Genomic DNA, 14,856 nt, shown 5'->3' with positions numbered 1-14,856 from the left:
TGTAACTAACTTTTTGTAACTAGTAACATCTTGACATTTCAAGATTTTTATTATTTAAAGTCCCTTCCTGCCCTCCCAACTCAAAATCTCAACCAAAGCCCATTCAAAATTACTTTGTCACACCAAAAATTTCACAACTTCTAGTTACCCTAGTCTTACTGTATCAGACAAAACTGCTGTGCCCACATGTTCTTTCTATAACAACATCCTAGGACAAACCACAGTCCTACTTTATCTTCTTATTGTTCTAAACAACTACATTCAAGTATGTTTCTTTAGAAGTTCTAGAATAAGTAATAACCTATAAAGCTCTTCTAGTCATAAGCAAATAAGTCAATATAGCACAATTTAAAGCCTGTCCTAGAAAACAACATAAGCCAATTAAAAAGCACTTCATACACATAGACAATGTTTATGAAACATTTATGAAAATTGACTTTAATATAACTGGCCATCTATCACATCGAAACCTAAAACATTTCAGTTTGAGCTATTTCTTTAGTCATAAAGTAGATTTTAATGCTAAATAAAAGCTCCTTCCTTCCCTACTATCTTTTAGTAGATACACTACTAAAAGAAGAAAGCTTCTTCAAAAGCATACTTACTGAAGAAATAAAGATAAGGAACCTATAATGATAACTTAATGGGACCAATGATAAGAGTAGCACACTGTTCTGAAGTAGATTCAAAAACTTGGCTCTGTCTACAGAGTATCATTCCCACCTCACCAGACACTTTGTAGTACTGACAAATAATTGCAAGGAGTCACCAAAGAACACTAACAATATTACAAAGATCTACAGCAGATTATGAACATGTGACCTTGGGCATTACATTAAACAGAGTCCAGACTCAAGCGTTCGCCTTCCTCTTTTAGAAAGAGGACTCCTTTGTACCATCAGTTCAGCTCTCTCAGACATTCCTCAACTCTCTGCATCAACGGATCACTACATATGATACAACTTTAGCTATCAGCATCCTTGTATTAGACTCAGTACTTCTCCAACCTGGATTGTCAGATCCAGTGAACATTAGCTGAATGTTGGACATCTCATGGCATGTCTTTCCACTGCAGCTCTATACCAGTTTCATCCAACCTCTCTGCTCACTTACTTTTCCACCTACTTCAACACTTCTACTCTGTCTTTTCTATACTCACCGCTAGGCAGCATCTTCAGTAATTAAGTAGAGTCAATCTGTAATCATCATCAATATCTTTCAGTTGGATTCACTTTAACAGATGAAGTCATGAGCAACTCATATCAAAGCCAAACCAGACAATAAATTACTGGCAAATTGTTTTATCTTCATCTAAATTGTTCTCAGGCATTAGGTATCTGGGCAAGTTCATTATGCCACTTTTATTAATAACAGCAATTCAAGTATTACACAAGTAATATCCAACTTCTCGTTTACCTCTTCTATACTGGGATCCTGCTGCTTCATGGAGCAGTCAGATTACTGTTCCAATGCTGTCCAGCTAACAGGTCCAACTCAGAGCAGGGATAACACAACATCACACCAAGAGAGGCCATACACTGGCAACATAACGAAGGCTTCATTACACGCCTGCAGGTTTCACTTTGAATTAGTGGAAAGAGACAGCCTTACCACTCACACTCTCACAACTTTGCCATTACTTATACTACCTCAATCCACCCTCAAGTCGGTTTCATCCAGACCAGTTCCTTGATATTGTTTGCACATCAGCTTGACAACCATGCTGTCTGTCACAAGAGAGAGGACACAAACAAGACACTCAGGGCTGCAGAGGAGGGCAAAGTTGCTGAAACGTTCATGAGAATGTTGCCTGAGAATACTGTGTTGAAAGAGAAGTATGTGGGGTTCATCAGGAGTGCCAGTTTGAGAGACTGCAGACGCTACCACTCTCTTGCCTAAGGCAGGTTAGCCATCTGTGCAGATATGGCTTGATCTCATCCAAAAAGATGATACATTTTAAAAAGTTACGATAACTAGTTGGAAGACTTCATGGGAAGAGAGAGAAAATATTTTACAGTTCCATTTTATACATTATACAGTGACTGAAGCAGAGTCAAACTCTGCGAAGAAAGGCTCGTATTTTGAAATCGTCCTAAAATATAATACATGACAATAACTTAATTTTATCTCACTCCCATAGAAGAGCTGACATAGGCATCATTTTACATTTCAAATAGTTAAAGACAAATGCACATAATTAATGTCTCTTCAAGCTTGTACTTCAGTAGAAGGATTAGCTGAAATCTCAAGTCTCCCCAGACACTCTGCTCTAATCTCCTTCTCACCAAGATTCCTCATTCACTACTTTTATTTTCCTTAATTTTAATGTTAGCCTTTGCATAGATTTATAAATCAGGAGAAATCATTCTATAAAAGTCTCATTCCATTCTTATTGTTTTGGATATCTAAGGGCATTTCACAAATGCAGTTCACAAAGCTGCACAATCCCACAAGCAGTTGCACAGGGGTAACTCAGCAGGTGGCAAACAACATCCAGGATCCAGAAACTACTTAATTTGATTAAGCATAGCATGGAATGAGAAGCATTACGACTGTGGGATGCTGAGCTATGGCAGAAAACCTCTTGCAGTTAGAATGCCACATTTCAGGTCAAATGGAATATTTTTAGCACTGCTTAACAGCTTTCAATGTTGTTTCCTCCCTCCCCCTGCTTGCATTGCCTCTTCTGCTGCAAAACTATCAAGAACAGACTCCTTATCTCTGACTAAACCACTAAGTTGATGTGCTTGCTGGAGAGCCACTCAGCTTCACTAGTCAGAGATATCTTGTATGCTACACACTGGCAGCTGAATGGAGAAGAGATAATGAGATTTCCCTTAATAGTAGAGACTTCCTATTTTGAAACCAATCAGAAGTTCTTTCAAAGAATTTTAAAAGCCATTTGAAAGAAAGCAATTTCTTTTGGTTGTGCTGTTCAAAAAACAAGTTTAATTAATGACAATATAAGAGATCCAGAAGACACTGGATCCACACTGCAGGGTTATAAGTCTCACAACATCCATTACTTTTGTTTTACTAACCACTGCACCATTGGACAAGGAGTAAGAAGCAAGAAGAGAAAAAAAATCCAAACACTGAGTATTTATTTTAATTATTAAGTTTTACGCTTGGCATCTGCCTTTTCAGGATGATGGAAATAAATCCACTCGACCTTCCAAGAGAACTATCCTGCATTGGAAAGCCTTTTAATCCAGACCAACACCGCCACTGCAGAGGGCAAGTTATAAATGAGAAGGACTCAGAAGAACACTTCTTGAAGAAATTGAGAGGTAAGTTACTCATTATCTAAAACTTTTACTAACTTTATTATTTAGCAAACTTTAGCAATACCTGCAAAAAAAATACTGCTGCACAGTAGTGACCATGCTCCAAATTCTCACATTATAGGTTAAAAGGAAGTACAGGACTTTCAGATTGGGCTATTACTATTTTAACTGGCAGAACCACATGCATTTTTTAGTAGACTGGAATATCCTTTTTCACTAGATACGAGTAAGAGGAAGCAAGCTAAGGTTGGTGAGAAATACACCACTAGAATTCAGTGCTTTACAAACACATGCTCTGAACACCCTGAAGAACATGCATGCATCCAGACAGAAAGCTAGTCAAGGTTCAAATGTACACAACAGTATATTGCAGATTAAGCAAAAATAAATAACACATTAAATATGAAACAAGCTAATCTAACTTTTGAGAAGAACTCTAAATGAAAACATCTGCTGTATCACCAAAAGAGAATTTAACTGCATTTCTTTCTTGATTCATTCTTACTAGGAGATATTTGTTTTCTTATTCTGTCTAGCAATAGAACAATACTTTCTTTTACCACTGCATCTGGTATAATGTTTAACAGCACCTCATTCACCACACTGCTGTCATTTTTGCTTTAGGATGTGACTGCAATGAATAAAAAGCTCAAATTTTAACAGTGTTTATAATGCTGCTTGAAAAGTATACATAGCCTGCTTCAAAAATTTTAGGTTTTCATACTGTTTTTAGGCTTACATTGTCAGAATAATTTTCTCAGATTTCTCAGTTAACTGCAAAAATACTAACAAAGTATTGTTTTCTGAGGAACAATAGGCATCAGGCTTCAAGTATTAAGTGAACCCAACAGACAGCAGGTATAAGAAAGATATCCTATCATTTGATCTATTCTGGTAGTAGCATAGCCATGAAAAGCTCCTCATTCCAATCTGCATAAACAGGGAAAAACAAAAACAACGATCGAAGAGAGGTCTCCCTTCCATTGGAATAATTCAATTCCCTCAGTTGTTCTTCGAATGTTTTAAGAACTCGAAAAAGCCTTCATGTAAATAGATAAAGAATCTCAAGTTTCAGCTTAGCAAAGTTTAGTTTTATCACACAGCAATCTAAAAATCCCATTGTATATACAAGACATAATTTGAACAAATCCAACTGTAAAACAATGGTAAAACCCACAAACATTGTCATCTAGCTTGACAGGCAGATCATTCTTACAGCCCCTGGCCAAATCAAAACAATGGTTATGTTCAATTCGCAAAACTTCTCTTAAAACTCGTTAGTGGCTCTGCATAGACTGCTGTACATCACCCAACATCCTCAGGACAGCTCCCATGTCACTTAAGAAGTGCCAGAGGCCTGAACACAAGATAATAAGATAATACATAAGATAATAATGGCAAAATCCAGGGCCAATGAAACTGTGAAGTTTAGAAAACAGTACCATCATCTCTTATAAATATCGTTGACATAGAGCCTGTCTCAAATGGTGGCACAAAGGCACAGTGGCACAATGCTGTTTTGATCATCTTTTATTTCTGCCATGCCCTGGGGAAGCATAAAGCATGATTTGCCATTGATCCTGTTATAACCTAAATATACTGCTGTTTGGCAGAGTCAAACAGCAGTAAAAACAAACGTGATTTTGCAGTTCTAAATCAGGTAGTCTGAACTGGCAAGCTAAGGAAACAACTTTCAGTTCAATAGTTCAGCAGTTTTAACAGGACAACTTAGAGTCTTGCTCAAGAAGGATAGAGAAAACAGCCTAACAAATAAGATCACTGCCAGCACTCTAAGTGGCATTTTGATCTTGTTCAACCTAGCAGTCCATCCTCTCCATCATTAAAAGATCTTTGAAGAACTACACATTAAATTTTTCAGTTAGACAGCACAAAGCCCTCAGAGGTGTGCATTGCCTTACCCACTGACTTAGTCAGAAAAAAAATGTAGTTTTCACACCAGCAGAGAGCTGAGCAGAAGCAGATCATTTACTGCATGAAGAGATCCTTCACCAGTAATTGCCTCACTTACATCCATGTGTTGAAGTTTGTAAATACAAACCAGTCCTAGAGGTGACATTTTTATTTGCTTTATGTTTTTGGAATACTAAGCAGATAGAGGAAAATGTATTTAACACTGAACATTTCCACTACATGCACACATTTTTTTCCCTAATTAATTCAATGGATGGAGGTCAGGCAATTGTGGAAGTTGCATTCAGGGAAGAAAATTCCAAACCCAACAACTAAAAGTAAAATATAATAGAGTTAGCAGCACTGAAATAATAAGGAATAGAAAAAATCTAGATATAGTTTTCTGTAGGGGATGGTGCAGAGAAGGAGAAGATGGGATTAACATTTGACTCTTCTCCTAGGTACACTGAAGCATAGCCAAAACAGCATTCCTATTTGCCATTCAAGAGGACATTAGGTGATATGCAGTAGAGATTGTGTTGAGGAAGCAATTTATCCAGACACAGGCTCTCCAAGTAATTTAGTAAGACCGTATCATTATACAGCAAACTAATTTCAAGAACTTAGTCCAAATCAAAGATATAAAAAGACAGTTTTTATATCATGAGAGCTCTCTAATCTTTGGCATATCTTTTATTCCACCAGCCTTCAAGAGAGCTTCATACACACACACCCCTTCATTTCCTCTGTAAGAGCTATCTCAATTCTAGATTGAACTTTTTGGAGCAATAGGATTTTTACTGCGTGCCTAACTGGAACACAGCACATGGGGACTCTAACTTAACTGCTAACCCAGTGCTGACACTAGAAATCAAGTAGTAGCAAGAATATATGACTTCTTTTTTAAACCATACATCTCCCAGCACTCACAACTTGCTGGAGCCTAGATCTGCAGAAATTTAGCAGACATTTTTCTCCAGAGTACACACAGTACTCTAGAGAAAGAAACTAACACCTACAGCTAGGTAATTCTCTCAATCCCTTCAAAGAACCACTGATGAATATTTAAAATTTCTTTTTTTAAAAAAAGCACAAAGTCTCAATTGTGGCTCTTGAAGCCCTCAGAACTACTTAATAACATTCATCACCAAGTGTAGCAAGTAAACGGATCAATACAGTGGAAAAGGCATCGCAACAAAGGTGTGATGACAAAAGGACTGGCACAATGAAGAGGTACTATTAGGAAAGGAAGGAAGACTGCTCATCCATATCAGAAGATTCTAGTTTCACAGGGGAAAGCTTCACTAAGGAGGGATCTCCAGGAAGAGATCCTTCCCTAGCAGCAGTCAGCCCTTAACTGAGGTCTAAGAGAGGTGCAGCCAAGTTTCACCCCTTCCTGTCACACAGCTGAATTGCCTTCACCTGTGCTCCCAGGGCTGACCGGGTCCTTTCCCAGGTGCTCAATCAGTGGTTCAGGCCAGACTCAACAGTTACCACACACCAAGAAAATTATCAATCTTCAGTATTCTTGTAGCACTGTATATGTTCAGATTAAATCAATGAGGCCATTAATTAAAAACATGAGAATAACAATATTGAACTTTCATAGTCCAACCCTTTTTTATTGAAAGCAGGTGATCATAATGCATTGCACTGCTACTTACATAAATCTAGCACTGTAGGCACAAAGCACCACACATCCCACTGGAACCTGGCCCACTGCATTATGCTTGAAACACACCACAGTAATAGAAAGCAGTCTAGGTTATAAAACAGAATACTACATTCGTATGGATTAGAGGAAGTTATACTCACAGCTAGCATTTCTGTAGAGAAGAAAAGGTTCATGAAGCTGAAACTCCAAGTCTTTATTCACTGGTTCAACTAAGTTGTGCATGTTCAGTCGATTCACTATTGTAAAAACATGGTATGGAGAAGCAGACCTATTGTTTCAATTAAAACAAAAGCAAGGATTGAGACCTTGAACAACACACAGTCTTCTGAAACAGTTACGAATTAATCCTCAAAACTCCATTATTTTATGAACTGACACTTTAGTAGTCCTGAATATCCAATATTTGTTCTTTTCTTCCAAGTCATCTCCTGGCAAGCCAACTAATGTCAATTTAAAACCATGCTTAACTCAACTACGATTAGAATTAATGTAACAGTTGTGAACTGCAGAATCAAAGATATGCTGCAAAAAGAAGAAAAAAAAAAGAAAAAAAAGAAAATGCTGTTCAAAAACAAACATGTTGTACCCATAAGCAGCTACATAATGAACACAGCAGCACAATGAAGGCCTTTGGGGCAGTAGTTTGTTTTAGGTCACTCATGTCTAATAAAAATAATTAGCTAAGAAAACAAAAGATACTCGGGCAAAAATCAGACATAATTAGGTATTAAGTATAAAGATTTTTGTAGCAACATGGCCATGTTTACTGAATGACCAGCAACAAAATCTGCCAAGAGCTGCTATGGAGGAGGCAAACTGTCCTTGCCATTCCAAGGCTGTCTTTAATGTTCCTAACAGAGCTTTTGTGAAATAAACAGGTTGTCATGGGAAAACTCTCTCTTTAGTTTTTAATTTGATTGTTTTTCCTACACTATTTCCAAACTTGGAACTCAAGCAAAGTTAAGAGCACTAGGTTATTCGCATCCCTTTATAGTGCCAAGACAAAATTATTGGAACAACCTATAGTTTGTATGCTTTGGGACAGGTTGATTATGTCTGCATTACTCACATCATACACACAGCAGACTTATTTCATTGTTAGGTTTCTGATTTGCAACTTAAAATGTTTATTATTAGTTGTATTTATGGAGTGCTTCTGAAAAAAATTATTCCTGTTCAATCCTTTTCTTTACCACAAGTAATTGTGAATTTCTTTCTGTTCTAATGAGGAAATCAAGAGGCCCCCAAGTGACTTAACTAGCATCATCCATTTACAGAACCAGACAGGATATGAAAGAAATAAAGTGATGAGAGATTTTTTAATTTGTCATCTATACTGTTTTCATTAGCAACTTCACACATGTTAGAAAGCCAAGGATTTCTCAGCATTTAACAAACACAAAACCAAATGCTACTGTATTAACAAATGCAGATTGATAAACTACATTTCTGTGTGGATACATATGAAGCAATTACTAAGTATGACAATTTTTCAGCAGTAATTTTAACAGGGTCATTCGCCTTTGCACAGTTTAGTCCTCTCAAAATACACACATATATGTTAATCACTAGACAAACATTACTGCATGCAATAAATCTACTATGAAAGCTGCATATGGAGCCACATGAGTCTTGTTTTCTTCTTAGAGCAGACAAGAAGACATAAAAATAACCCTTACCTTTTGTACACAAACAAGGTACCTTCTATGTCAGTCTTCTCCTACAAAAAACAGTACGTATGTTTAGGGAATATCCTCACTAGCTTCTGTGTAATGTTTTAATTAGAGGTATCATTTACAATATTCTTATCTTGCCACAGAAGTTTGCCATCCCTCCTTTTCAGCAATGACCTCCTTTTTCCCTAGTAAAACTAGGGAAATTAAATCCACTTCCAGGAGATGTACTTCACGTTATTAACTCACTGATGTGTTACACAGCATACGCCCAGCCTGACCAGTCAGAGCCGAACGCTTTGCTCACAGCTCCTTATTCTCAGACACTGGCTGCTATCTGCACACAGCAGACAGGTCGTTTACTTAAATACCCACAGTACCAGCACAGACAACAACAAAACAACGTAGCTATGCACCACAGCTGCTTCCCACTTGAAATTTCCAAGCTTACCACACGTGTCAAGGTCCCCAGTGCTGAGAGCCACACACAGCTCCAGGGCTGAGCACAAGAAGGTGAACTGCAGCGTATTTATGCCTTCTGAGCTTTGTGATGAAACGGCAGCAGTCAGAGAAAGTTGGAGGGGCACGGTACGGCTATGCTCTGACCCTGGGTAGCGCTTCTTCCTTAACCAACACCGCTAAAGGTGCCTCTTCCCTGCCGTTGGGACACCAAGACCCAAACCAGAAAGGAAAGCACCTAAGGCCAAAGCTACGCTTTAACGCAATGACGAACGCTGCTTCTCAAAGCCCGCTGTTCCTAAAATAGGGCTGCGAGCAACAACCGACGGCGAGACCCATCGAGCCGCCCGCCCTGCGGCACCAACCCCCGCCCCGCCGCCGCTCCGGCACGGACCGGGCACAGCTCTCCTCAGGCAAATCCGCCTCCCGAGCCAAACCCCGCCGGGGGAAGGCCCTAAATCCCAAACCGGGCGGCCGCGGCCCCACCGCGACCCGCCGCCCCGCGGCCGGAAGACCCGGGAGAGCCGTTCCCCACTTACCCACTCGTTAGCCTTCGGGCTGAAGCTGTAGAGCGCGACCTGCCCGGTCACGTCGGCGATACTGGTGATGTACGGATCGTGCTGCTTGAGGGCCGCCAAGCTGATCTCCTGCCCCGCTCTGCTCGCCGCCTCCATCTTGGCTCCCGGCAGCCACCCGCGGGGGCGGGCGAGAAGCGGCCGCGCGGTGTCACTGTGCGCACGGCACCGCCGCCGGCCGGAACGCTGAGCTCCGCGCCTGACGTTCCGCCCGCGCTCTGGACCCCCGCTGCGCCCTGCTCAGCCCCACGGCAGAGCACGGTGGTACGCGGGGCTGGCTGAATAACCCTGGGGTGTAGCTGTAACCCCCTTTACTCAGAACAAAGCACAAACAAAATAAATGCTCCCTTTTACTTTGTTACGCGGCAGCTGTCTTTGCATTTAACGAATCCGCTGTGATCATTTAAATTGCCATCGGTGGAATTGCCATCAGCCGTGCTGCCATGAGATGAAAAGGGACACTCTGTGTAAAAAATGAAGAGACTGAAAATTCAAAGTCATGTGACACCATGTCTCACCATGGGTTATTCTACAGTACTATACGCCTATACAAAGACACCCAGTGTGAACTGCGTCAGATGAGATGTTCAGTTTACTGCACAGTTATCTCCCCACATCTGGGCATGCCTGGAGGAGGAATGGCATGAGAAATACAAAACTTCAAAGCTCACCATAGCCCAAGACTGTGGGAAGATGCTGTGTGCTCCATCCTGTACTGCAGAGCAGCACTCATGGGGCTTTCCTATGCTGCAGGAGGAGCTGCAGAAAATGGTGCAGTCAGTGCTACAGACTCAGTGGTTCTAATCTGGTGTCTAATTATTCCACAGTCTACAGCAGGATATAGAAATATGAAAACCCTTCTGAGGACGTAGAGAACGTCATGTAAGCTCTCCCTTACCACAGGTGATGTTCTTTACTGCAGATAGATAGACTTCTAGCAGTTAGCTCTTTAGTTTAATCTTCTAGGGGAATTACCAGGTCTCTGCCTGAATCAATGGCTGAGCACCAGATGCAGCTAAACTAGGGAGCTCAGGATCAAGCAATGCACTCGAGTGATCCAAAGAGGTGGGGCCTGGATCCATCCCTCCTCTCATTTAAGGGTAGGGTTAGCAGACAAGGGAACTGCATCTCGTTGAGACTGCATTTCTTTGGAGCTGTTGCTGGTTATTGGAAGGAATGAGTCAATTTCTTTTCTTTTTCTGTCATTCTGTTTTATATTGTTTGTATTCTAGGGAGAAGTTCTGTCATTGCCTTTGTTTGCCTTGTGTATCCTTTTCTATATAGGCAGATGTTTAAGGTATGATAAGGGTCTGGCTGTTGTGTGGCTCCATAAAAAGTCTTTCTGATGAATAGTAGAAAAGTCAAGTTCCAGTAGGATGCAACTTACTTATTTTCCAAGTAATTCTTCTTTTTTTGAGTGAACGCTAATTTATTTATTTTGATGTCAGACAGTTCAAGTATGAAGTCATTTCTTTTTTTTTTAAAAAAGGTAATCTAGACAAAAAAATTCCTATGTATTTCATTCCACTAACTTGCCACAGAATCATGAGAACTAGACATGAGTTAAAGAAAAATCATACAAATTATGGAGAACAACCCATGAAGAAAGCCCCATAAATCTTCCGTCTCTTCTTTCTCTGAGGAGGTCTCATCTAATCTACAAAACTCAGATTTTCACTGGTTCTCTTGGTGAAGTGCATAAAATCAATTCCATCGAAGGGTAATCATGTAATATGATGTCAGAGAAACTTTGTAAAAATGTCTAGTCATGATTTAATAATGCTTCAAGTTTAGTAATAATGACAGTATGAAAAAGCCCAATTCTGAAAGGAATATTTGTAAAGAAGACTTTCAACATTCATGACAAATGAAAAAAACTTTTTAACAGTTGATTTTAAATAGCATCTGAAACACCAATCAATTTCTTTCTATAAGGTCGCATAAAGCAAAGGTATCTTAAAACAAAAAAACTTGACGAAGAACAGCTTTCTGCTATGCCAGACCTTTTCAGCTGTGAAAACTCCTTGACTGTATCTTAAATTAAAAATGAAACATAAGGAGCAGTGTTTTCCAGTTATGGAATTGTTATGGATTGTTTTCCTCCTTTGCCTGCTAATTCCACTTCTGCATTTGAGAGATTTATTCTCTCTGCCCTTCTTCACTGCTGTTGCCTTGCAAGAATACATTTTATATCAGAAATGAGTCATATGACCTGCCATCTGCTTCCTCAACCTTGAAGGACGCTGAAGTGTATGATATACTTAGATCCGAGCTGTGACCTATGTGAACTGAAATGTTTGTTGTCTCCATTCAGGCCTGTTCTGATTATTGTATATCGCAGATTTCTTTGTCCTTCTCTGAAGCTATGCAACAGTCACTGCTGGGAAAAGTTCATCCATTGCTCTCTTTCCCACAGAAGTGGGATGCTGTACATCATTATGTTATGCCCTTTTGATGTTTCCTCTGTGAGCAGGACAGATTCCATTTGTGTTTCAACAAACAAAAGAACATTTATGTCATGTATTTCAGTTATTTAACTGTGGTTTATAGGACAGAATATTTTTATTTATTACCCTATGTACTTTTATCTGCTTGATATATGTTAATATTAAGGTAGGTGAAATAATAAAAATCCTCTTTTACGCCTTCAGTTGCTTGTGACAGCATGACTGGGTCTCTCTACTGATGGCTGCTCTGCTCATTGCAATTGTACAGATTCTTTCTCTCTGGCCCCTTTTTTTTTTCCACACGGCAAATTAGTTATGTGCTTCCAAAGCTAATTTTGCTTCCTTTCAGACTTAACACAGGAAAAAAAAATATTCCACAGTCTGCAATACCTTTGTTTTTCCCCTGTTAACTGCATGCTGTCAGGAAAGAATACATTGCTGCTGTTAAAATGATGGAGCAGTGCAGTAAGCATTCCTAGTCAGTGCCTTTTCTGTTATTATTACAAGTTGAATCATAATCTGGTGGAGTCCAGCAAACCCAAGTGACTCACAGAGCTGCCATTCTGTAACCTTCACTGTTTTCCACTTGAAACAAATTTCAGAAGTTTCTGATATGTCATCTGTAAAATATTATTATGATGCTTTTTATTGGTTTGATTTCTGATTTCCTTGAATTGCAATAGCAGGCAATTCTCGCTTTATTTATTAGTAATTGTTGGTATTTATACCTTAAATTTTAGTGATAATGGTTGTAATTCTATGGAGTTCATTTATCTGGGCTTAGCTTTAGCTAGGGCAAATTGCCCTGATGAATACTTCTCTTATCTATTGATTAGAGAAGTCTTAGCAGACTTCCATTTTGCATTTGAATTCCTTGGACAGGCTTGCAAATATTTGTCTTCTCCTTTCTGTGAGAGACATCAATTTCTAGGTGCTTTTTTAGATTTTAAAGAGGTTAAAATTGTAGGGAGGGGAGGATGCTAGAACTTTGCTGGGACACCGTTTTGTTTGAAAAATAATTTTTATTCTCAAGAAATGCTACTTGAGCCTTTTTATTTGCTTGCTATTTATTATAGTGTTTAATTCAGTTGTACTCTTTGCTCTTCTTTTAAGGCACATTTGACCTTTGCCATTGGCAAGGCTGTCAGTTCCTAATATTCAGTCTCCTCACTGTGCTTTACAGTTACAAATAATTCTTCATATGATGATTCTCTGGTGTTATACTGGTGTAGGGTAACTGAACGCTACTACGTTTGGAGGCAAAGACCCATCTCCTTGCGGCTGACATCTGAGAATTATAATTGTTGAGAACTATTTCAGGAATGGGCTTCTGTGCTACACTCACTAGCAGTTTATGCTATATTTATGTGCATGTAAAAGGTTACCTTTCCTGGAAATCATTTCGCTCTTTAAGAGTGCTGAATGAATCCCAGGCTTTTAATGTCTTCCGACCTGCAGTATGTTCTTTCTTCTCTAATGCTGTGTCCACAGGTACTTTCTTGCCATTTCACAGTAATGGATACTTAACCTTAGCTTTGAAAAATCTTCTTCAGCCCTTAGAGGAAGCTTTTCCAAATGATTGTATATTGCAGTTATAGAGAAGCAACATCTACAGAGTCTCTTGGTCACCAAGTTAGTTTCCATTTGTTTTTCCCTTGGTTACAAAACTAAACTTATTAGAATGCTTGCTGATCGTCATTAGGATAAAAAAGCATCAGATATACAGCCAGGGTATATTCCTTGAAGTTTTAGTGACTAAATTTTTGATACATTTGTCAATTCATTATAGTCTGAGTGTTATACTTTGTAGGAATTGCATAAAACTGAAGGGAATTCAGGGATAAAAGTAGAAGAATGGCACAAGACTTGGAGAACTGGCCTTGTGAGAGAAAGCAAATTTCTTATGTTGCTGCATCACAAGGAAGAGAAAATTAAAGGAGTATGGTGGTCATTTGATGTATAAAAGATCTTTATGAAAGTCAGATCTCCACAGCTACTGGCAAAAGGACAGAATCAAATCTGGTTACTGTGCAGCAGATATAATTAGGTTGTGTTCATTACAATTCTAATCAGAAGGAATTGTTAAGTGATACATATTAAAAAGGTTCTGATTTTTTTTTTTTCCTCCACTGTTTCTTCTTAAAGATCAGATGCTTACAGTATCTATCAGAAATGATCTTTGCATACTTCCTACATTTGTGCAGTGCCTCTTGTTAATTATTCCTGTTTGCTGTTGTATCATTTCTCTTCCACCTTTCTCAGGAGATTTGTGTCCCTTCTCCTCTGCCAATAAATTGCTTATGTCACCTTAATGAAATAAGCCAACCAAGTGTATCTACAATTCTCCATATCAAAAAAGGCAGTTTCTGGTCTGGGATTTGTCAACAGGGCCTTGTGATTTTGCAACTATATCTGTAGTACAGTGTGAATGGATGCAGAACAGTGATAATCTGAACAATTAAAACGTATGGGATTGATTGATGTATATCTACTCCTCCTTTTGGACTGTCGTCACTTTAAAGAAGTGAGGTGTAGGAAAATAGCAGTGGGACTGGAGACTTATCCAGCTGTAGTTTGAGCTATTTTTATGCTGTACCTAAAACATGGATAATATGAAACAATTTTATAAAGTATCTCAGTTTAGATCTTGCAGTACTGAAATCTGATTTTAAGTATAAATTACTTTGGTTCCATTTTGTCACATGATAGCTGCAATCATGATTCTGTGACAAATGGATGACTCTTTCTTTTCCTTTTTTTCCTTGTACAATTGGCAAAATGTTTTTCATGATTCCTGCTTCAGATTTTCTAGAACAACCCTGAATTATT

At 39.0% G+C, this 14,856-nt stretch overlaps 1 protein-coding gene across 3 annotated transcripts in view; it reads right to left on the bottom strand.

Moving 5' to 3' along the window:
• Positions 1 to 9,689, bottom strand: part of DCP1A (decapping mRNA 1A) — a 30,227-nt gene extending 20,538 nt beyond the window's left edge. For 2 of the 3 annotated variants that reach the window (XM_042880435.1, XM_042880436.1), the window contains exons 1-3: positions 9,545 to 9,689; positions 8,553 to 8,593; positions 7,014 to 7,141 (exon numbers count right to left, since the gene is read on the bottom strand). In XM_042880435.1, the coding sequence (XP_042736369.1) occupies positions 7,014 to 7,141; positions 8,553 to 8,593; positions 9,545 to 9,679 (304 nt within the window). In that variant the 5' untranslated portion in view covers positions 9,680 to 9,689. Of the gene's footprint in view, positions 1 to 7,013; positions 7,142 to 8,552; positions 8,594 to 8,997; positions 9,090 to 9,544 lie in introns of all 3 variants that reach the window. The other variant, XM_042880437.1, reaches the window with a different exon arrangement.
• Between the last annotated feature and the right edge of the window lie 5,167 nt (positions 9,690 to 14,856).

Source organism: Lagopus leucura, unplaced genomic scaffold (genome assembly GCF_019238085.1).
Source record: "Lagopus leucura isolate 7727_CA_CO unplaced genomic scaffold, USGS_WTPT01 Super-Scaffold_100026, whole genome shotgun sequence".
Lineage (NCBI taxonomy): Eukaryota > Metazoa > Chordata > Aves > Galliformes > Phasianidae > Lagopus > Lagopus leucura.
This window is presented reverse-complemented; position numbering and strand designations above follow the sequence as displayed.